This window comes from Pterocles gutturalis, unplaced genomic scaffold, assembly GCF_000699245.1.
Source record: "Pterocles gutturalis isolate BGI_N339 unplaced genomic scaffold, ASM69924v1 scaffold5707, whole genome shotgun sequence".
Taxonomy (NCBI): Eukaryota; Metazoa; Chordata; class Aves; order Pterocliformes; family Pteroclidae; genus Pterocles; species Pterocles gutturalis.
In genome coordinates, this window is record NW_010115137.1 from 473 (window position 1) to 22046 (window position 21574).

General features: G+C 45.0%; 1 protein-coding gene across 1 annotated transcript; it reads right to left on the minus strand.

Moving 5' to 3' along the window:
* Positions 1–3260: 3260 nt before the first annotated feature.
* Positions 3261–11987, minus strand: LOC104462916 (cytochrome P450 2J2). The gene is made up of 9 exons (XM_010075067.1): positions 11781–11987; positions 10121–10283; positions 9335–9475; positions 7524–7684; positions 6534–6710; positions 5847–5988; positions 5496–5683; positions 3953–4091; positions 3261–3439 (listed from the first exon to the last, which is right to left on the minus strand). The coding sequence occupies exons 1-9, from the start codon at positions 11985–11987 to the stop codon at positions 3261–3263; spliced, it is 1497 nt and encodes a 498-aa protein (XP_010073369.1).
* Between the last annotated feature and the right edge of the window lie 9587 nt (positions 11988–21574).

Consider the following 21574-nt stretch of genomic DNA (forward strand, 5'->3'; position numbering starts at 1 on the left):
CAAGCCTTCTCTCAAAGCTCTTTAAAAAAACAAACCAGCCCAAAGCAGAACCCCTCCAGCTCCCCTTTTCCCCTCCCGCCTTCCATGGCTTCTGTACCAAACCCCAGTGATTCACGTCCTTGTCTAAAGGACAGAAATAAGCTTTGCAGGGCCAGAATTAAAAACTTCTGACAGCCTTGCCATGCCGTTCCAGTGAGCCCATGGCTCAGTGTGAGCTCCTCTCTTTCCTCCCTGTAGTCCTCACCGTGCAGTGTCCTGCGCACGCTTCACGCTGCTTGCGATGCTCCAACCACTCCAAGCCCCTCGCTCTTTCCTTGTTTGGTCGAATCCTAGGCCAGTAACTGGGGCTGTGCTCCCTCCCAGCTTCTTCCGCCCCTGCAGACACTGGCACAGCAGAGAATGTGGGATCAGCAAGCAGCCTGACTAGGCTGGCGGAGCGTGATGTCCTTGATCTGGTTGGATATAAGCCACGGGAAGTATAAACAACCAGAGAGCATTGCAAAACATGATCGTTAAGGAAGGAGCTGTGTGGACACTCACATGAAGTGCGCGTGATGGAAAAGTACAAGCTTGCTTTTGCATGAGATTACATTAGGGCGGAGATAGTATAAAAGAGGCTTGCTGTGCACAGCAAAGGTCATTTCTGTCCTTCATCCAGGAGTCCGTGCTTTAATACGCTACAGCAGAGAAGATGGAAAGTCCTTGACTGTCGTGGCAATAACTATAACCATCAGTATATGCAGCCTCACACTAGCTACTGTGAAGGAGGTTAACTCTGTCCCAGCTGAAACCAGGACAGCACCGTCATTTTCTGATCTCTGACGGACAAGTGAGGAACCTGCTCTGGCCATGAGGTTGTCCCTGTCCCAAGCCCTCCAGCCATCCCTTCCCTCTTGCTTTGGCCTTTGAGTCCGTAGCCCACGCTGAAGCCGTGCCCAAAGACCAACACAGTTAAGGCAGGTGCTGAAAAGCCGAAGCACAAGCCCAGCTCTGCAGGCTGTGGCCCTTTGGTGGTAGCTGGGAGCAGGCTGTGGCTCTGAGACAGGGAGTGGGTCATGCACGTACCACATTTAATTTTGAGGCATGTGCTGTGTTTTGCTGACCTCTTTGTAGGTCAGTTGTTGCTTTTGGGGTTGTCCGCTGCCAAAGACAATGAACTTAAATGGTAAAAAACTGTTTTTGAGGAGAATATCTCTTTTTGTCTCTGGCCTTCATGAACACTTAGGCCTGAGCCTGTGGAGATGCATGTGTGCTCCTTCACTCACGTGAGATGTTCCACTCAAAAAATAAACAATTTTTTTTTTTTTGTATGGGATCATTGCATTTAATTTTTGCCCCCTAACTTATTTAAAAAATAAAGGAAGGAAAAGAAGATTTCAGTCATTTATTATCTCCATGAGTAGGCGAGGAAATACTAAAGTAACGTGGAATGGCAAGTTTGAAATGGAAGAGGGAGAAGATCAACATTTGTTTGCTAAGGCAGTGCAAATAATACAAGCTGTAGCCACATACCAGAGGTCAGAACCTAGACCAGAGTGAATAAAAAAATCAATTGAGAGAAACCAGTGTCTGGTCCTGAATAGCTTTGAAAACTTCATAGGTGAAAATAAATCCACAGGTCTTCTATGATTTCTCTTTTAGGAAGAAAAACACCAAACATGGATGCTTATAACTGTGAAACATTAAAAATGCAAGAGGAATAAAGTGATCCGTTAGAAGTACAGCTCATTGAAAAAAATCCCTGTGAGCCCGGTGTGGCAGGGATGTGATGTGCAAAGGACTCTCCCATGTGGCATAAATCTGCCACTGCACAGCGATGGCTTTGTAACTGAAGCGGAGGTGGTTCTTGGCAGAGATGGAGGCTAAAGCCGGTGGAAATGAAACCTGGTTTAATCCTGATTTCCTGTTAACTGTTCAGTATCGTACATGCATGTGCATAGGAAAGTCACTTATGAAAGGTAAGAAGAAAAAGAATTATCTTTGCTGTGACTACATTCCAAAAAAATGCTCACACAAGATGGAGATTCTCAGTATTAATGCTTGGTCACAGAAATGGAAAAATTTTCCACAAGTGGCGTATTTAATGAACACTTTTCCAGAGAGACCCTGCTCTGGGCAGAAGCAGTATCTCCATCACGGGCAGTGCCATGCCCCCAGCCCACCTCCTCGTCCCCACACTGTGGACATCCTCATCGTGCACGGCCACGAACCTTTGCCAGAAGCGGAAGGGAAGCAGGTGAGCTCATGACTTCTCACCGCAAAGCCTTGGCTCCGCCGTTTCCTTCCTGACAGCCAGCGGTGAGCTGCTGTGGGCACGACCCTTGCGACACAGTCTGCTGGTTTTTGTTCTGTTGTGCTTCAGCAAAACTCCTCATGAGAAAACCATGCAATTATTTTATTGCAACTTTTATTTCCTGTTGTGTATTTTACTACCGCAAACCTTTTTGGATAAACCTTTCCTGCTCATACAATTGCAATACTGCATTTTTACAACCATTTGCAACCTGGAGGCATGGCTCCTCAGGACATCCCACTTGGGTTGGCCTTTGGTAGAAGCTGCTTCTACCACCCTGTAGCGTCCTAACTAAAACCTCCATATATGTATGAGAGTAAAAAACTGCATGCTCCTGCTGCAATGACCTCTATTTCCATTGCAAAGCAGAAACATGGTGGTGAGAAGAACGCACCCCAAACAGAGGCCATGCCCACCTGAGCCTCAGGATCGACCATGGCCACTTGCAAGTCTAAATTGATGCTGGGGCATGAACCCAGAGCTTGTATGTCCAAGGCCAGCTGCCCCCATTGACCAGGCAGACCTCAGAAAATTTAGCTCATGGCCATTCAGGGTGCTGTAGCACTGGGATTTAGGGGCTGCTAAATGGTCTCTGGGTGGTGGACATACCCCCTGTGGAAGAGCCACTGTGGACCCGACGGTGCCCATGGTTTTGCAGCTGGCGGACACCTTGCTGGGAGGTGCTAACAGTGGAAATCAAGTAATAAGGCTTTGAAATTCATGCATTTTGTCAAAATGATCGAGGGGAGGAGGCAGGAGCTGAAGGGAAGAGCCCCAGGGGTTGTCCTCATTGAAGTGTGCAGGATGTGACCCTCCTGCCCTTCCCACTGCCGCCCACATGTTGGTGGGTGCTAGACATCTGTGACCCATCATTTTGGCCCAAAATCTATGGGGTGGATGGGAGAAGGGACACTTTCCAGCTTGCAGAGGGCTGAAGTGGAGGGTGCAGGGTGGCCCCACGCCGGCCTCAGTCACGAGGCAGTGCTTGGATCTGGAAGGGCTTGGGGCAGCGCGTGAGGCTGAGTGTGAAGGCGAAGCTCAGCACCTCGGCCGATGGTAGTCGGAAGGTGAACTTCTGCAGGAGGGCTGTGAAGAAGATGAATAGCTCAGTCCTGGCGAGCTGCTCCCCGGGACATGCCCGCTTGCCTGGAAAAAAGAGCAAAAATTACCCCACTGAGTCCCGAGTGAGATTCGACCACCTCTTGGGCTCCTCTTGCAAACGTTGCATTGAACAGGCTGTGGGAGCTTTTCTTCCTTGAAAGGTTAGGTGGCAATGTTCACCCACACATTTTGCAGAAATGTTCCCCAGAAGTTTACTGCTGAGCAAACTGTGATGGCTGTTCGGATAGACGAAGAGGGGAAACTCGGAAAAAAAACAAAAAAAGAAAATTGTGCAGCTTGTGCAAGAGCAAAAAGCCTTATTTTTTCATCCTGCAATAACAAATTGATTTCCCTCCAGCTCCGAGCAGTCAGTGTTAACTGTTACTGGGATTTTCACTGTGGGGATGGGCTGAAAGTTGGACAAGGAGCAGTACCCCCTGCTCTGGAGAGGGTGTGTTGGGGGAAAAAAAAAAAAAAAAAAAAAAAAAAGAAACAAAAAGAAAAAAAAAAAGAAGAGCATTGAGAAAGGGAAAACCATCTCCCTATGCATCATCCTACCTGCAGAGAAGGGCAGAAAAGCCTCCTGCCTCCTGTACTGGCCGTTTTCCAGGAAATGTTCAGGATTAAAGGTGTCTGGAGTCTCCCACACATTTTTGTCGAACATTATCGAAGTCAGGCTGGTCATCAGGGTGGTGCCCTGCCAGAGGTGGAGAAAACAGGCGATTATGTGACAGAGAAGAGATGGTGTGTTGTCAGACTAGTTTATTATTAGCTCTGTTCCACACACAATGTGAACTACACTTTTTTTTAAGGGCAAAATGTTTTTTCCTAAGCTATGTAATTAAATAAGGGTGAAAGCCTACAGGATTGTTCACTTCTGTGCTCTTCGATATATCACCATAGTGTTGATCCGTACCTTGTGCTGCTGTCACTGGTGATGTTAATGTAAACCATCTTTAAATTGCTAACATTGTGTTGCCATAAGAATTTCAAACAATTTAACAAAATAGCTTCCAATTGATCCGCTTTATAGTGCTTTTTGTTTAAAACCTGATGGGGTTTATCTCCATGTCCTCCATCAGAAAAAGACAAATATTTTAATCAGTGTGGATCAAAATGGCCAGATTTTTTTTTTCTTTTTAATTTTCCTGGATGCAACCAATCATACATGGAAGAGATTAGATATATCGAAATCTCATATTTGCTTTCATAATGCCAGAACAGTGTGTACACATCAATACCTATTATTTAGCTTTTACCAAACACCAGTTCTAATAGATTATTTTGAATACTCTGTGGAATGAACAAATCCAAACTCTTTGCTTTTCCTTTGGGCCCCTCACCACAAGAAGGACATTGAGCAGGTCCAGAGAAGGGCAAAGAAGCTGGTGAAGGGTCTGGAGCACAGGTCTTATGAGGAGTGTCTGAGGGAACTGGGGTTGTTTAGTCTGGAGAAGAGGAGGCTGAGAGGAGACCTTATCACTCTCTACGACTACCTGAAAGGAGGGTGTAGTGAGGTGGGTGCTGGCCTCTTCTCTAAAGTAACAAGTGATAGGACAGGAAAAAATGGCCTCAAGTTGCACCAGGGGAGGTTTAGGCTAGATATTAGAAAAAATTTCTTCACCGAAAGACTGATCAGGCGTTGGAACAGGCTGCCCAGGGACGTGGTGGAGTCACCATCCCTGGAGGGGTTCAAGAAACGTGTAGATGTGGTGCTTAGGGACATGGGTTAGTGAGTTAGGTGGTGTTGGGTTGGACTTGATGATCCTTGAGGTCTTTTCCATCCTTAATGATACTATGATTCTATGGTTCTATGTTTCTTGGCTCTCTATTCCCATAATGCCAGGAGGGCATCTTGTATAAAATTTAAGGCATAAATCTTGCAAAACTGAAAATTATGACTGATGCTGTAGGATCTCACAATTCTCCTCTACAAGGTGGTAAGACCCATAAGAGCCCTACAGCATCCATCAAGAGGGCTTGTGTTTCCCATATAACTGTGATTCTACTGATTAGTTCCCCTCCAGATGAGATTTGGGACTTGGGCCATGAAGACCTCACTCTGGTGGGGCAGTGGGAGGGGCTGATGGTCTCCATGTACTTTGGGCAGGTGGAAGCCGGCCAGGGTGGTGTCACTAGTGGACATCCTGGGCACCCCCAGTGGCACAATGTTGCCCATCCTCAGGACCTCACTCAGCACCGCGCTGGTGTATGGCATGTTCTCCTTGTCGGCCATGGTGGGCTGGCGGGACTGGCCGATCACCGCGTCGATTTCGAGCTGCACTTTCTCTATGGCAAGAGAGAAAAAAAGAAGAGCTGTTCTCAAAAGGTTCCCAGTAAGAAAACTGGGGCATAGTCATGTCCAACATGCAGTAAAGCTGGAAGTAAACTCTGTTTCTGAGTTTCACATAGCTGGTTTTGGACTAAATGAAAAACTCATCAGTGGTCTTACCCTGAATGTGGGGGTATGCGGCCATGTAGAGCAGAGCCCAGCGGATGGCGGTTGCTGTTGTCTCAGTCCCAGTTAAGAAGAGGTCCAGGGTGGAGCACAGCAGGTTTTCCTCATGGAAATATGAGCTAGTGTCACCCTTAAACTTGGAGGAAAACAATGAAAACTCTTATTGGGGAGGAGATACTTTCAAGAACCTAATCCAAAACCATCCATATGTAAGTCAAGTCCTGCTGCTATTTTATGATCCATCACCCCTGGTCTTGGAAATTTCTACCCCGTACTTTCATTGCATTACAAGCCCTGTGGAATGCTTTGAAAGACACCCTGTTTGCTGCAGAGTGACTTTTGAAAGCAGGTAGTTTATTTAAATGTGAAGTTTCACAATAGCAAACGCAGGGCTGTGAGCTCTCAGAAACGTGAACATGTCCCCCAAGAGTCCTCCTACGCCACATGGCAGAATGAAAAATGGAAGAAGACAAAGTGTAAATACTTTCAAATGAAAAAAAAATAAAATCAGTGTGTTTTCAAAGTGATCAGGCTCCTGCTGTTGCTAAAAGTTTGACATGGAAGAGGTAGGGAGGAGAACGCAACGCGTGAGGCATGGGCTCCTCTGACAGAACAGCCTTCACCCTCATCTGCTCATTTCTGGGGTTAAGCTTTAGGTGACTTCAGGTATTTCCCTCTTACCTTTTCTATTTCCTTCAGGTAACAGTCAATATAATCTCCTGCCTCGGACTGGTCCAAATCCTCTTTGTGCTTCGCGATCTCTCCCTTCACAAAACATTGCAGTTTCTCCCAGTGCATGAAGATTTTCCTAAAGGGTCCTGGTATGCATCTCGCAACCAAGGGGAAAGCATTATACACCTGGTGATAAATCAAAGAGAGCAAAAGAGCATTTATTGAATTAAAAGAAAAGCAGGTATCACAGCTGAGATGATGGTACCATTTGTTAGCGCTTTTTGCTACTAGGAAAAAAAAAATCAGTTTTGTTGCAAAACTCAATTCATTTACACAGATGTAAACAAGTACAAACAAAATAAGGATTGGCCAGGTGTTTTCTGCTGATAAAGTACTCTAATACTGGGTGGTCAAAGCTGTCACCTAATGCAAGGTGGCCACCGCAGGCGTTAATCAGTGTGGATGCAGAGGAGCCCCTTAGTGCTGGGGTCCGTGGAGGGGACAGAGATCAGACCTGGCCCATGGTGTGCGGCCACGCAGAAGCTATGTGCAGTCTGTCCCCAAAGACACCCACTTTGGTTATAAGCCTGGACTCTCAGACAGTTTTGTCATAAATAAAAATTACTTGTGAAACTGGTTGGGAAAGGGCTGGGGGAAAAGACGTGAATTTTCCCTGAGAGTGCTACTCTTCTTTTTTCAGAAACATAGATATTTATAAGGTTTTTCCACTGCTCTTCATTGCTTATCAGGGATAAGATTGGTTTTACAATCCTGCAGTGTTTTTTTAGTTAGTACCTTAGTAGTTTTAACTTGCTTCCTTGCTTTTCTGATGGATTTTGCGTATAAACCCAGTCTAATGGGAAACAATACTCGTGGTCATTTCCCTTATAACATGACTCTTATTCTGGGGGAAAAGTAGATTACATCAGTGCCTTAGAAACTCCAGTTTCCGAGCTCTTATATGCAGCTGAAGCTAGAAAAGCATCCGACAGGCTTTACCTGGCCCCAGAAACTTCCAATGAGCAGCAGTGTTTCAGCCAACGAGTGCAGTAATTCCTGGAAACGGTTGTCATGGTAGTCGAAGCGGTTCCCAAAAGTTATGGAACAGATGATGTTCGAAACAGCATTATTAATTTTATAATGAGGGTCAAACGGTTGTCCTGGAGGAAACAAAATGAAAGACAGCTTGCCTTTTTTTTTTTTTTTTCTTTTTTTCTTTAAAGTCTCAGTCAAAACCACATTCTCTACCAGATCAACAGTTTTGAGGTTGAGGTGAGACCTCACCTGCTTTTCACCCCTGGTGATGCTAAGGCTTCACCTGCTGTCCTGGGATCCCTGCCACCCCCATCATGTCCAGCATCCTGATGGAGGTTGGATGTTGTGTGCCACAGCATCCTTTCTCCGAGGACATCCCCTCCAGTCTCCAGCCCAGGCTGCTGGCACACACCGACGTTAGCACAACGCTGCCGAAGCAGGGTTTGAACTGTTTTCCAGGGAAAAGGACTGGGAGCACGCCACGCTATAGCTGTTGGGTTTGCATGCTCCGACATGTTTTTGGTGCCAATTTTAAACACAAGGAGAGGGTCCCTCTAAGCTTAGCCTGGGGCAGGGACCTCAGGACTAACCACACTGCAAAAATGCCATTGCATTGACATTTAACTGTCCACCACAAGGAAATCAAGTGAGATGGAGGAGAGAGGGAAGAGGGAGAGGATTACAGTCCATCTGTAAAATCCAGCAATAGCTCAAGTAGCCCATAGACGTGAGCACATCAGCTCCTATAAGAGCAAAGTGTGGTGTGACATTCGTCACTTCTGCATTCCTTGGGAGAGCTATCGAGCAGAGACTGTCATTGCCTAGGGGATGTTTAGGCAGCCTGGAGAGCTACTTGCCATGATGAGAGACTAATAACAGTCCTCAGCCCTGAGCTGCTGCCGGTACGCTGGGGAGCATCGCTTTGAAATGCAAGGCACTCTCCAGAGGACTGCTGCTCTCTCCACTCTTCAAGAAAGTAATTAAACTGGGCTGGTGCTCAGATATTAGAGTGATGGACATGATCACTATTTGTCATTACTAATGGGAAGAAAGGCCCAAACCAGCAGCTTAATTAGTTTATTGATTAGGACTATAAAGGACTATAATCAATTGGCAACGTGAAGTATTTGGCCTGTTCAGCGCAACAGCAATTAAAATGGAGCAAGTTCGGTATATAATTTCACAATTCCTATTTAGATCTTTCTTGTTTACTATATATAGCTCCATAGAATTAGCTAAACCCCATCTGCTTCTATTTAAAGCTGAAGTGCAACATCACCCATGAACCAACATATAAATTATTCTTACTAATATCCCTCTGGCAGTTCTTAAAAGCTGGACCATGAAAGAGCAAAGCACACGCTTCATCTGTGCACGATACAAAAGGAAAAGCCTGACTAAACAAGTTCTAAAATACTTTGCAAAACCAAGGACAAGCAGAGGTTAACTAAGCCTCTGAGCGTGCGTGCCTGATAGCAGGAGAGCTGCATTTGTTCCTTCGCAGAATACAGGAGAGACTTTCTTAGCCATATAAACACGTGAGTTTTAATAAATGCCTTGTATATATTTGCTTAATATCGATAAGGAAGAACTAAAACAGTGCGCCTGAGGTCTAAAATAAGTGCTAAAAGGCACAGCCTGGAAGAGCAAGATAGAGATTTGAGCTATTGAAGAAATGTTTTGCATGTTAGGAGCTGCGTCCAAGTAAGAGTTTTACTTCTTGTCGTTCATTTAACTGGAAGCTTTGGGCACAGCGTTGTAACTTAACTGCCCACCTTTCTCCTCCTCCATCGTCTCCACAAGGTACCGGCTCTCCTCTTGCACTTTTTCTTCAAAACTTACAGAAATGCTTTTCAGTGTTGCCAAAGTAAACTTTCTCTGTTGCCTCCATATGTGCCCGTTTGATGATATGAGCCCTGTATGTGGAAAAAACAAGTGAATAAACCTCAGTCTGGGTCACATATGAGTGACAGGATTCAGAAACAGCCTTTTGTCTCGAACAAAAACCCCAAACCAAAGCAAGCAGAACCCAGAGACGTTGAAAAACTATAGCTTTGGCTGGGAATTAAAATTCAAGTGTAATTGGCTTATGCTAAAGATCTAGCTTTATGGATTTGCTTTAATCTGCTACTTTGTCACTTTGCGTGGGAAAAAAAAGTGTAAGCCAAAATACTATAAGTACTATCACGCTGTTGGCAGAGCTGCAGGCAGGAGCAGCACACCCCGTCTCTGGAGCTGTGTGCAACCGGGGGAGAAAAAGTAAAGGAGAAACTAAAACCAAGGGGAAAACTCTTCAAGTGTATCGATCGCTGAGCAGCTTGCATTTATTTCTCCTCTTTCATCAAGACCTGGCTTTGATCTCCTCACCATCCCTAAATCCCAGAGAGATTAAAATGTACACCTGTGAGATTGTTAGACTGAATTCAGTTCTTGCTTCCCTCTGTGCAAGCTTTTGTGTGTGCAGTTGACGAGGGTTGGATTCAGCCTGTTTCTCTCACACGAACTGTTATCATTGCAAATAGAAGAAAAGATTGTACCAAAATCCTGGTAGCTGTGCTTACCGAAGCCTTTAAATATTTCTTGGAGAAGTGGAATATTTGGCCGGTCTGCAAATATTTCAGCCTGGTGGACAAGAGCTTCTCTCACCATCTGGTACCCATTGACTACCACAAAAGTCAGACTTCCAAACTGCACGCTGAAGATGTTCCCATACCGACCAATAAGCTGAAAGAGAGTTCATCATCCTCTGAGAGCAAGAAGATGGAGATTTTAAAAACTCACCCACACAAGATCTCGACCAAGGGCACCTAACTTTGAATTCAGTCCTACTTGGAGCAAGGGGACTTGAGAAAAACCCAAAGCCAAGTCTGCAGGTCCCATCCAACCTTAACTATTCCATGAAGGCTGGAGATGGCAAAAAAAAAAAATTCTAGAGAGCCGTATTGTGGGAGAGATGGTTTGCTTATATTTATTAGCAGGTATAACCTCATTTTCAGCAGGTGGTTGCATCAATTTAACAGGGACATTACTTGCTTTGTAACTGATGGGCATCTGCTCCATCCCTCTGCTTCACGGGAAAGGTACAAGAGGTGAAGGCACCACCTGGGCCACCATGCCCAGGCTCTTGTTGCTGAGGGCAAAGCACAACAAATAATCCCTTTCATCAACTTGCTGGCTAAGGTAGTATGGTTTCTTGCTCCGGATATCCCATTTAGAAGGTGGCTCCAACTGCTGGCGGCTAGAGTCTTCTGATTTTAAGTCTGAATACATTTATGGCTAAATTATAGCCATTTTCCTTGCATGGCTCTGGTGTGTCCCTGATGTATAAGTGCAAAGGGTGATCATCTCATCTCTTGGGCCCTGCTCGGCCATCCTCTTCTCACTACGAGTCTACACAAAAGGGGACACATGGTCACCCTGAGCTGCCGTGATGACTCATTAAACCAGTCTGGGACCAAATGGATGTCTCAGTCATTGTGTGCATGTCAATGAATGTGACTAATTTTATTACCAATAATTGTGTGTCTTGACAAAATATCCTGAGCACGCTGCCTCAGCCTTCCCCAAGGGTTCCCCTGGGAAACACCTGTGAAAAGCCAGGGTAGACAGGCTGGCGTTAGCCTAAGTAAAAGACAGAACTTTTCCTTCTACTTTTTTAGAGTTGCATACTCAGCATGTATAAAGTATCTCTCTTTCATTGCCTTTGGTGGGAGTCAAAGCTCTATAAACCCTTCCAGAGCCTCTTTCTGCAGCACAGAAAAAGCCACAGGGATGGTTATCTCAGGGTCTTAAATGTTTCTTTCAGGTGTAATGGGGCAAATTGTTGGCCTCTGATCAAAGACAATGACAATGCTATTTCTGGAGGTGATCTTCACAGTCCAAACAGTTCATTTCTCACACAGCACTTGCCATCCCTTCCCCAGCCTGGCTCACCCCTCCAAACCCTTCCTGGGCCCCAGCAGAAAATGTTCATGGTCAGGTGGGAAAAAAGACTAGGAATGTACAAGTCTTCCTCTGTTACAGGTTTCTTTTCCATTGGACCTTCCTACTCCCATGGAAAAGGAGGTGATAGTAAGAGTAAAACCAAGAAGGGTTGTCTATTATACATAGTTACCATATAGCTAGTTCTTCAGAGGCTGTCCTTGCTTCTCAGGCTTGGTGACAAAAGCCACTGAAGAGGTGAAATATTATTAGTAGGAGAAATGACCATGGAGTTCTTACCTTTAGCAGTGCAAGATGGAGAGGTTGCCTAAAGTCCACAAAGGTTCCCACGAGAGGAAAGAGCTGTGGCCCTGGAGGGAAATTCCTGGGGCGTCTCTTTTTCACAAGGTCAATAACCAGAAGAAAAATGACCAGAACCACCAAGAGTATTCGACCATTCAGCTTTTCCAATACAGAAAGCGAATCAGGCCAAAACTGAAGCTCCATCTTGGCTGATGAACTCATGGATTTTCATCCCAGGAAGGGACTTGATGCTGGTGTTACATTTGCTAAAACAGGAGTAAGAAAGGCCTGGAACGGAAACAAAACGAGCTAAGCTGCTGATAGCTTACTGGGGACAGGGCTTGCCATGTGCGAGCTGCTTTCTCATGGACAGCTTCTGCCGGTTAGTTGAATAACTAAGTTTAAGCACTGGAATCTCCAAAAACCACCCCAAAATCTCCAACATTTGGCCAAATGAAAGCAATCTTGCAAACCTCTAGCTTTAACATCTCTGTCAACTCCCCGATTTTCTTACAGAAGAATATTTCTCCCTTCCGCCCTTAACAAGGAGCTCCTTTATACAGACACCTAGCTGGGATTACAAGCATTACAAACATTTGAGGTTAGGAGAAAGCGGCTTACTTGGCTAATTACATATAGTGGGCGTTGCATAATTTAAAAAACCGTAAGGCATCTGAGGTGATGGACACCATAAATGTTGCTGAGGGGCTGATCCTGTTAAGTGCTCAGCACTGTCTGCAAAGGACTAGGTGCCTTCAGCACCCACCAAAGCCTGCCCGGCTTTGGCAGAATCATCACGTGAAGTTCAGACAAGGGTAGCACAGCAAGGGGCCAGGGCTCTGCCCGACCACTTAAACAAGAGTTAAAGGAGCTTAATTTCAAGAGTGAGAACACAAGCTCATGCGCTTGCCAGCTAGACAAGCGATTGGAACTTATGCATTTAAATCTCTTGCGTTTTCTGAAAATCTCCTTTGAAAGCTTCACGCTGTCCCAGGAGAAGGCTGCAGTGGACTGGGAGTGACCTTGGTGACCGCTAATTGACCTCGTGGTGCCTGTCAATATTTTAGCTACAACTTTTTCTTTTGCCTTTTAAGAGCTTTACTTTGCGAACAATCTAAATTTATAGCAAAGCAAAACCATCAATAATGATTTTTCTAATTATTTGCCTAGAAGTTATGGTAAGAAGTTCAGAAGAATGCTAAATTTTTATTGTCTTCAACATTTTACAGAAAGCTTTAAGTTTTCAGGAGTAAAAAATAAAATTAAAAAAAGGAAATTTTCATGAGAAATAATCTTTGGGGAAAATGCTGGTATTTATCTAGTCTTTCACCTCTTAAAAACTTTACTGTCCATGTCTTTCATTACCTTGGTGACTGCAATGGCAGCAGAAGCGCACACACAGGCTGTATGACAAATCTACACCTTTGTTATTACAGGAGTCCTTTTTAAGGGTAATACCTACCTGCAACCCAACACTTCTTGGTTTGAAATCTTATTTACAGATTTCTGGATGGTATTAGGCAGCAAATGGGGAGCAAAAGAAACATCTCACATCACTGGTCTCTAAAGTATATTTTATATGTCACTGTAGCACAGCTGCCAGCAGCAGTGGTTGGACATGCTGTGCGTTTCCCCATGCTGTGACGCTGCTGTACCCATTTGCATCAACACACCTATTCCACCCTTCCTGGGGTGGCAAGCTGAGCCTCGCTTACCCGAGGCTAAATCAGGATAGTGGGCTCGTGTTCTTCATCCTGGCATCGGGGAGATGACTCGGTTGGTGGAGGTGTCAGCCTACAGCATGCCCGAAGGGACTGTGATGATAAGGCGTCAACTTCTGCTAGCCCAGTTTCACTCCTCTGTTCTTCGCGACGCCATATGATTTGTCAGCATGCACACAGAGAGCAGATCCCTCTACCACTTGTGGCTGCTGTGAATCGGGCTACGTGCAAAGCCAAGGTGTTAATGTGTTCTTCTGGGTGGTGTTGTGGGGGCGGATGCATCGTGGTTGACAGGAGAAATGTTATTTTTAGCAGGAGGAGCACATTTTGCATGTACTCACATGTGTCTTGTCAGTCAGAAACCTCAAGCCTATTACTTTGCCTTGAAGCTTCACATGTCCAAATGCATCTCTTCACAAAGTTCTTAACATGCCACATCTACTAAAAATTAGGGAAGAGCACTCCAGCATTACCAGGGTCTCCTGTCCTCGGTAGACAATGACATCAGCATGTTAACAAAATATGTTGCAATGATGCTATTTTGGGTCCCAGACTTTAATCAAATCGGTTCCCAGCACATGGCGATGTGCAAATCCCCAAAACACTAAGGAAGTCATAAAACTGTGGCTCATGGGCGGTACAAAGGTGTTGGGTAATTCCTGTTTTTGCAATCTCAACAAGACCTTAGCTGTAAGATCCTGGTCACCTGGAAGATTCACCCAAGCCTCTGGCCAGCACCACAAACACAGGAACATTGGTCATCTGTGGCTCAAATAGCTCAATTAATACAAGGATGTACCCCCACACATCTAATAAGGAGCAGGATGTACACCCACCTTCCCCAATTCCTCCTTGAATACCTCTTCTGACTCCAGTACACAACTTTTTGACCACCTCACCTGAGCTCGTGGATACCGTGTAGATAAATTGTGCCATATTGCATGGACACGCACACACATCGCTGCTTGAATATTAAGGCATCTTGAACAGCCAACAGACAGAAATTGGCCCATATGCTTTGTACCTTCTTCCCTGGCTAGATGTCTAACTGTGTGCAGAAGGTTTTGAAACACAAAGAGAAACATTCTGTTAAAAATGCAATTACCATTTGTTTTTCAAGATATAGTATCCCATTATTTTTTCCAGAGAAGTGAAATTCAATAAGGTTACAACAGAATGTAGTCCAACAGTTACCGTACTTTCAGAGCATTATTTAAGCTACAGAATTTCTTAATGATTAGAAACATATGTAGCAAAAATCACATGCAAAATGAGAATGACTGGAGACAATTTTCCCCCCAAACACTTTTTTTTTTTTTTTTTTTTTTTAGGCAAGTAACAGCTCATCCACCACTGTGGTTCCATCCACCATGTTGGAGGTGTGAGACCCTCACCCATCTGGGGAGCAACGTGCTCAGGTCACGTCAACTGACAGGCTCCAGCGAAGTGCAAGGACCCATCCTGATTTGCATCAAAAAATATTTTGCTTCTTCTTTCCTCCTTATGTCAGACCCAGAGGAGCACTGCCATTTTCACCAGCAGTGACCACCTCGATGTGCGTGTTAAGGCCACGTCTCTGAGGGCTTTCATGCAGGTGCAGCTGCTGGTTCATGATCCAGCCCAGGTGAGTCCTAATGGACCCAGAGGCAATGGCAGCTCTGGACATTCATTTCCTTTTAGGATTTGCTTTACTGGATCAAATGAATTCTGCAGATTTGTAATTGCAGAAGGTGAGGAATGGAGAGTGCTGGGGCACTCGTGCCTCCTGCAGCAAGCTCAGGAAAGGCGGTGCTTGAACCCAGTCCTTACACTTAAGTTCCCCACTTGGGGTGATTTCACTGGGGTATAAGTGCTCCCATGGGAGCTCAGGGCTCAAATATCTCTGGGTGTCTGACTCCAAGCCCCAAAATTAGGGATCCAAGTCCATATTTACTGCTGTGCATGTGTGGCAAATACTAAAGTGCCTCCAATTTTGCATCTTCTCTCTCCCCTACCTAAGACTAAATACAAATATTCTCCAGGTTTTCCTGGGACCCCTGCAGATCTCTCAACTATTGCCTCCTGGCCACAAAAAGGTTTCCAGAACTAATTAAAGCTATAAAGTAGGGAACTGTCACCACGCATGGGTAAACTGAGGCATTATGAGCCCAAGCCAAGTGGTCTGAGTAGACCTACAAAGTGCCCTGTTGTACAATCCTGGAGGGATCCCAAAAGACAGGACGCTTGGTCCCCTTCTGTAACAGACAAAAAATGTCCCTTTTCTGCTGTAGAAAACAGTTGTGTTGAAGGGATTGCATTTGCCAGCCAGATAATTAAATGTAGGTAGCAGAAAGCACTGCAGGAAGCGCTCCCCGTGCCTCCAGACCCTGGATCACCCCCTGACTTTTTGGTCTTTGGGCCAAGATTTTATTCCCTTCGCAGGCAGGAGCTGCATTGCCTTTGCCAGCCCCACTCCGCCCCGCATGGCAGACCCCATAGGGACGTATCGAATGAGATTTCGGGGGTGCCGGGTGCTTCCACCCCAAGGGGGCCATGCTCACAGCACTGCCGGCAGCAACCGCCCACGATCCCCCTGGCAAGACTCTGCCGCCGTCTGCCGCAACCTGGCAAAGCCGGGGCTGCAACCCCGGCTGTTCGCACGGGGTGGCTTTCCCACATCCCAGCTCTTCCTCCGACTCTCCTTAAACCTCTAAAATACTCTCTAAGATGCACCTTTTCAGTATTCACCGAGAAGAGTACAGTCACATATTCCTCTCAAAGCCACAAGGACTTGACTAGAGCTAAAATGTCATTTATGTACATATCACAAGCGTTTTTCTAGGCACAGATGTCTTTCTGGTGCCAATATGCTGTTTATGTACTTATCTGTCACAAGCACATGTCTACATACATATGCCCTGCTGGCAGAGGCACAGAGCATTTTGAAACTCTTATTAGGCTGCTAATGAATAATACGCATACAAAGGAGAAAACAGAAGGTGGATCTATCAGGAACAGCCTCTTTCTTAACTACCTTTTAATTGTAGGAGAGGAAGAAAAGAGATGAATTTTGATATGTTGGCATCTGTGAAGGCCTGCTTAGCAGCATCAAACGCCGTCATTTTAAATGTGGATTTTTCACAGGTTTGGGTATTTGGGGGGTGAGGGGGATTTTTTTTTCTTAAAAAAAAAAAAAAAGAAAAAAAAAACCCACAAAATTTTGACACTGAGAGTATTGCAAATCCTTGTGCCAATGATGTACGATAGTGTGATTGTCACCATGGAATGCTGAAAAGCCCGAGCAGCTGTTTGGCATATTGACAGTGCGAATTCGGAGCGTTTTAAATGCAAATGACAGTATTCAATTGATCGCAGGAAAACAATGGGTCATAGCCTTACCTTTCCTTGGCTACGCTCTGAATAATCAGTCTGCAAATCCATGCACAATAGGGATATTGGACACGTTCTGGGGATTTTGTTCCCCACGTTCCCCGTGTACACTGGGAGGTCAATACCATGGTACTTTTGGGGATTGCTGAAAAAGAGGTCCTGCTGCACTATCCCAGGCACCGGCTTGGGGTGAAGTGGAGAAAGGGGCAGAATTTGCTCCAAATCCACCACGTCCTAAGTGTCAGCCTGTTTTTTTTTCTTCACTTCTATCCTTTTCTGCTTGCTCTTTAATCATTCCCAAGGGTGGCTGGCTTTCTGCCTGACTTGTCTCCATTATACCCTGCTGCAATCAATATGGCAAGCAGGAATCAGCAGGAGAAGGCATGTTCTGCTCTCACTGAGAGCCAGTGGGAGGGAAGGAGATCAGGCCAGCCAGCTGCAACCCCAGCCCAGCAGGCAAACTGAAATCCAGCTGAAAAAGCCACCGTTGGATGCTTGGGTCTTGTTTCCTTCACTGTGCCCCTGCCCGGCAGCGAGCAGCAGGTAAAGGTCTTCTCCTTCTCCCAGCCCAGGGAGGGCAGGCAGGAAAACTTATCCCTGGCAAAATTTCCACTGAAAACAGCTTTTTTTTTTTTTTTTTTGCTTTTTTTTCTTTTTTCTTTTTTTCAGTGGTGGAAAGAAAAAGAAGAAGGGTCCTTCCAAAGCAGAAAACTCCAGGAGTGGGGGAACCAAACTTTCACCCTGTGCAGGACCATTATGTATGGACACTGCTGAGCAGCTGGTGGTACTGACACTGGTTCAGGTCTCCAGGGTTGGCCCCTGAAGGCAGCCACTGTCACTCCTGAATATCACCAGCCATAGTTTTTTGTTTTCAGTACCCAGATTTCTTTAAAAACAAGGGCAGAAGTACCACGGGCGAGGAAATCACCCAGACAGTGCTATCTGCCCATAGCTTACAGCATACACATGACACCTCCCTCTAAGTATTTTAAATTGTTGAATTTCTTCCCTTTCCTTATTTTTTTCAGCCTGAAAGAGCTTTTCAGGGTCCATTCCATTCCGCAATACCCTGATTTGGATCAGTGCTTTCCTCTTTCCTGTGCTTCTATCACCCTTCTGGTGTTTCAGTCGTAAGCATTTTGGGTCAAGCACTGTTTTTTTGGATCTCCTTGATCCATGGGTTGGTTGTGTGCTCTGAGACAGCTCTGAGTGCTTCTGCAACACAACCAGTGTATAAAGAGCATCACAGTTGCCAGAGCAGTTGCTGAGATGCCTGCAAGATGTCTGGCCTCAGATTTGCAGCTGGGATCATAAGGGTGAGTTGAACATCACAAGTGGCTGATGTTCTTGTGCTGTCTGAATGTGGGGTCTGCATGGTGGGCTCCTTGCACCACAAATTGGCTTCTCCAGGGAGCCTGACAGTTAGAAAAGGTTCCATTTTAAATGGGGAGGTTCATGAGGAGATGGAGGTTGAGGACCAAATGGCTAATGTCATCCATTTATGGAGTCTGGTTAAGAGGCTCCACAATTTTTTCAGACTTTCTCAGTCTTGCCCACCAATCCCCAATGCCCATACTGCCTGGGTATGAAAATCAGAGTGAAAATAAAAATACAGGTAAATTACACCTATTTCCGCATTCAGCCTTTCAGTCTCTGAAGGAAGGCAATGCATAAAGCCCAGCATCATTATTACCTTTGCTTTCCTAAGATAAATCTGTTTACCCGCAAAACAGAAGCATTAAAAATACCATCAGCCAATAGAAATAATTAGTTACAACGCAGGCATGTGATTTGCCCAGCCTCTGGAACAGGGTGGTGTCTTGCTTAGCTTGAACTCATTGCTGATGGGTGCTTGATGAAAGGTCTTGGAGACTATGTACTCAGCTAAATGCTGGGGAGACAGAAAATGATTACTTTGGGGAGACATTGCTCAAGTCAGCTCTGCAAGAAATTCATCACCAGCAGCATTGGCACCACACATAAGCAGCAGCATATGGAAACTGAACTGTAAAAAGTAACAAAATAAGTGAACTAAGGGAATATTGCATACCATGAGCATGGGGGAATGCATCATCACCCAAGGGGAGAAACGTTCTTATTTAGCGAGCTTTTGTTTAGCTAAAAGAAATGCTCGTATGGGGAGATTTAGCTGGGAACGCAGAGCCTTTGTTTTCTGTGAACAAAGGGAACCAAACCAGCACAGGTTGGTAATGGATAAACTTTCCATCAAACTATGCTGAGCTGGAAGGTAAAGCCTTGAGCTTGCTATCAATCGTGCAGGACTGGCTTGTTTTCTGGGAACAAAGGGAGCCAAACCAGCACAGGTTGGTAACGGATAAATTTCCATCAAACTATGCTGAGCTGGAAGGTAAAGCCTTGAGCTTGCTATCAATCGTGCAGGACTGGCTTCTTGTACCTAAAATCTCATGGCCCAGACAGTTGCCCTTGGAAGTAAATTTGTAGCAAATTTCTGTTTAGATCCAAGTGGCCAGAAGACCACCCTAAGATAAAGCCAACACCAAGACCAAGAGAGGGGGGGTGCTGCAGAAGGCTGCTCCCCATCCATCATGCACATGCCTTAACAAGATGCTCTTGTTAGGTACAAACCTTTCAAAGAAGTAGATGTTGCATTTAGTCTGGAAGGCCAGTGCTTGCTCTGAGTCCTTCTGGGGAAGTCCTCCTGCATGGAAACTGGGAATTGGGGTCTCCTCGACCCAAAGTCTTTCTGTGAGCCCTGTTATCTGAAAGGTGGAGCCCAGCAGTCCTCAAAGGCTCATGAACACGCAACAAAGTGTTGAACCTCATGTTGAATATGACAAAAGCCCTCATTGTTTACAAATAGCTTAGCACATCTGGAATGAAAAAGAAGATGCCTTGTCTTTAGCTAAATGGAGGGTCTGATCTCATTCTACCAGAAGAAGGGTAAAAATAAAACCACTCCACAATTGTCCCTTGCAGTGGCAGGGCCAGTAGAATTTTTCCAGTCTTCCTCCTGCTGGCAAAAGGTAGAAGGCAAAAGTCTTGTGGAGACAGAAGGAATAAAACCAAAATGTTTTGCAGAAGGCTAGAAAACTTTCCCAAAACATTTTTCTTTAAACTTAACCACATGATTTACAAGCTTATTATTATTTTCCCCCTCCTTACATAAAAAGAGAAATTTAAAAAGTGTAGATTAACACATTTCTGGGTATTTTCCAAGCTCTCAAGTCCTCTCTGTAAAGGATTATTTTGACAAATCAAAGATCACTTTTTGGGTGGCCTGGAGAGATGCAAATTTGTCTTCTCTTTGTAGCAGAAATGATAGCTTCTTGAAGGGTGCTTACTTGTGTGTCTCAGACAATTACAGAGACAAATCCAGTCCAGCTTCTGATATAACTGTAATAAAACACTGGCTGGTGATTCCTGAGAATTTTTTTCTAGGTTGGTCAAGCACGGGCTGGGGACTGCCTTGGGTACCTTAATCTCTATCTAGTAACTACTCAGAAGCTACAAGAAGTTCTTCAGTGAAGTGAACCCTTGGGAGATGCTGCAAGACCATCTTCAGTGGAGGCCTCTACTGATAACAGGCTGTTGGCTTATTGGTAATTTATTCTTCATTTTAAATTTATCTGCTTCTTATCACAAGCTGCTTGTGTTTTTGAATTGCCTGATAATTAATTTTTAAAAGATGTGTAGCCCCTGAGCAACACCTGGATCACACTAGATGGGTGCAGAAAATGCTCCTGAGCAGGTGACTAAATGGCATCATGGTGGAGAGGATGTATCGTGGCAGAGAGCAATAGTTGGTCTGTCTACTACCCTGGTGCTCCTGGTAGCAGTGAGTCCTGTTTTACTGTAACAAAAAAGCAACATGCCCAAACTGACTGACCCCGTTGACCAAGATCAGCACTGTTGGAAATGCCCTGGTGTCACCCACCTTCGTGGTACCCAGGTAGAGGCCGTGATGCCACCCATGGGGCATGCTGGGTTTCTCACTGGGATCTATCCGCAGGTCACAGTCTAGCCCTGCTGTAGGGATCACCATCCATCAGACAAGAACTCCTCCTGGCCTTAAAGCGTACGGTCACATCGATGGATTAAAATGCATGTTGGCAATGTAAATGGGTTAGCAAAAACTAAAAGTGGCCAGAGTAGTTCAGAGAGGCAGTTAAAGAACAAACCAAACCACTGTGAAAGAAACAATTGTCCAAGAATGGAAAAAAAATAAAATATATATATATATATTCACTTAAAGGCAATCTTCGTAAACAGGTTGAACAAGACTATGAGGCTAGAGGAACAGATGGGAAAATTGAACAAACAGATGGAAAAACAACTAAAAGTGGCCAGAGTAGTTCAGAGAGGCAGTTAAAGAACAAACCAAACCACTGTGAAAGAAACAATTGTCCAAGAATGGAAAAAAAATAAAATATATATATATATATTCACTTAAAGGCAATCTTCGTAAACAGGTTGAACAAGACTATGAGGCTAGAGGAACAGATGGGAAAATTGAACAAACAGATGGAAAAACTCTATTTCTGAAAAAAAAAAATATCTATTTGTAAAGCTATAACTACTTTGGATGAGTGCTTCGATGTTAGGGAGCTGAGGCATCAGAAAATTCATCACAAGGCCATAAATTCATACATCTGAGATGTAGGATGGCAGGTAGGCTGGCAGGTCTTTTAGGTGAATAAGGTGCTTCTCAAACAGCCCCAT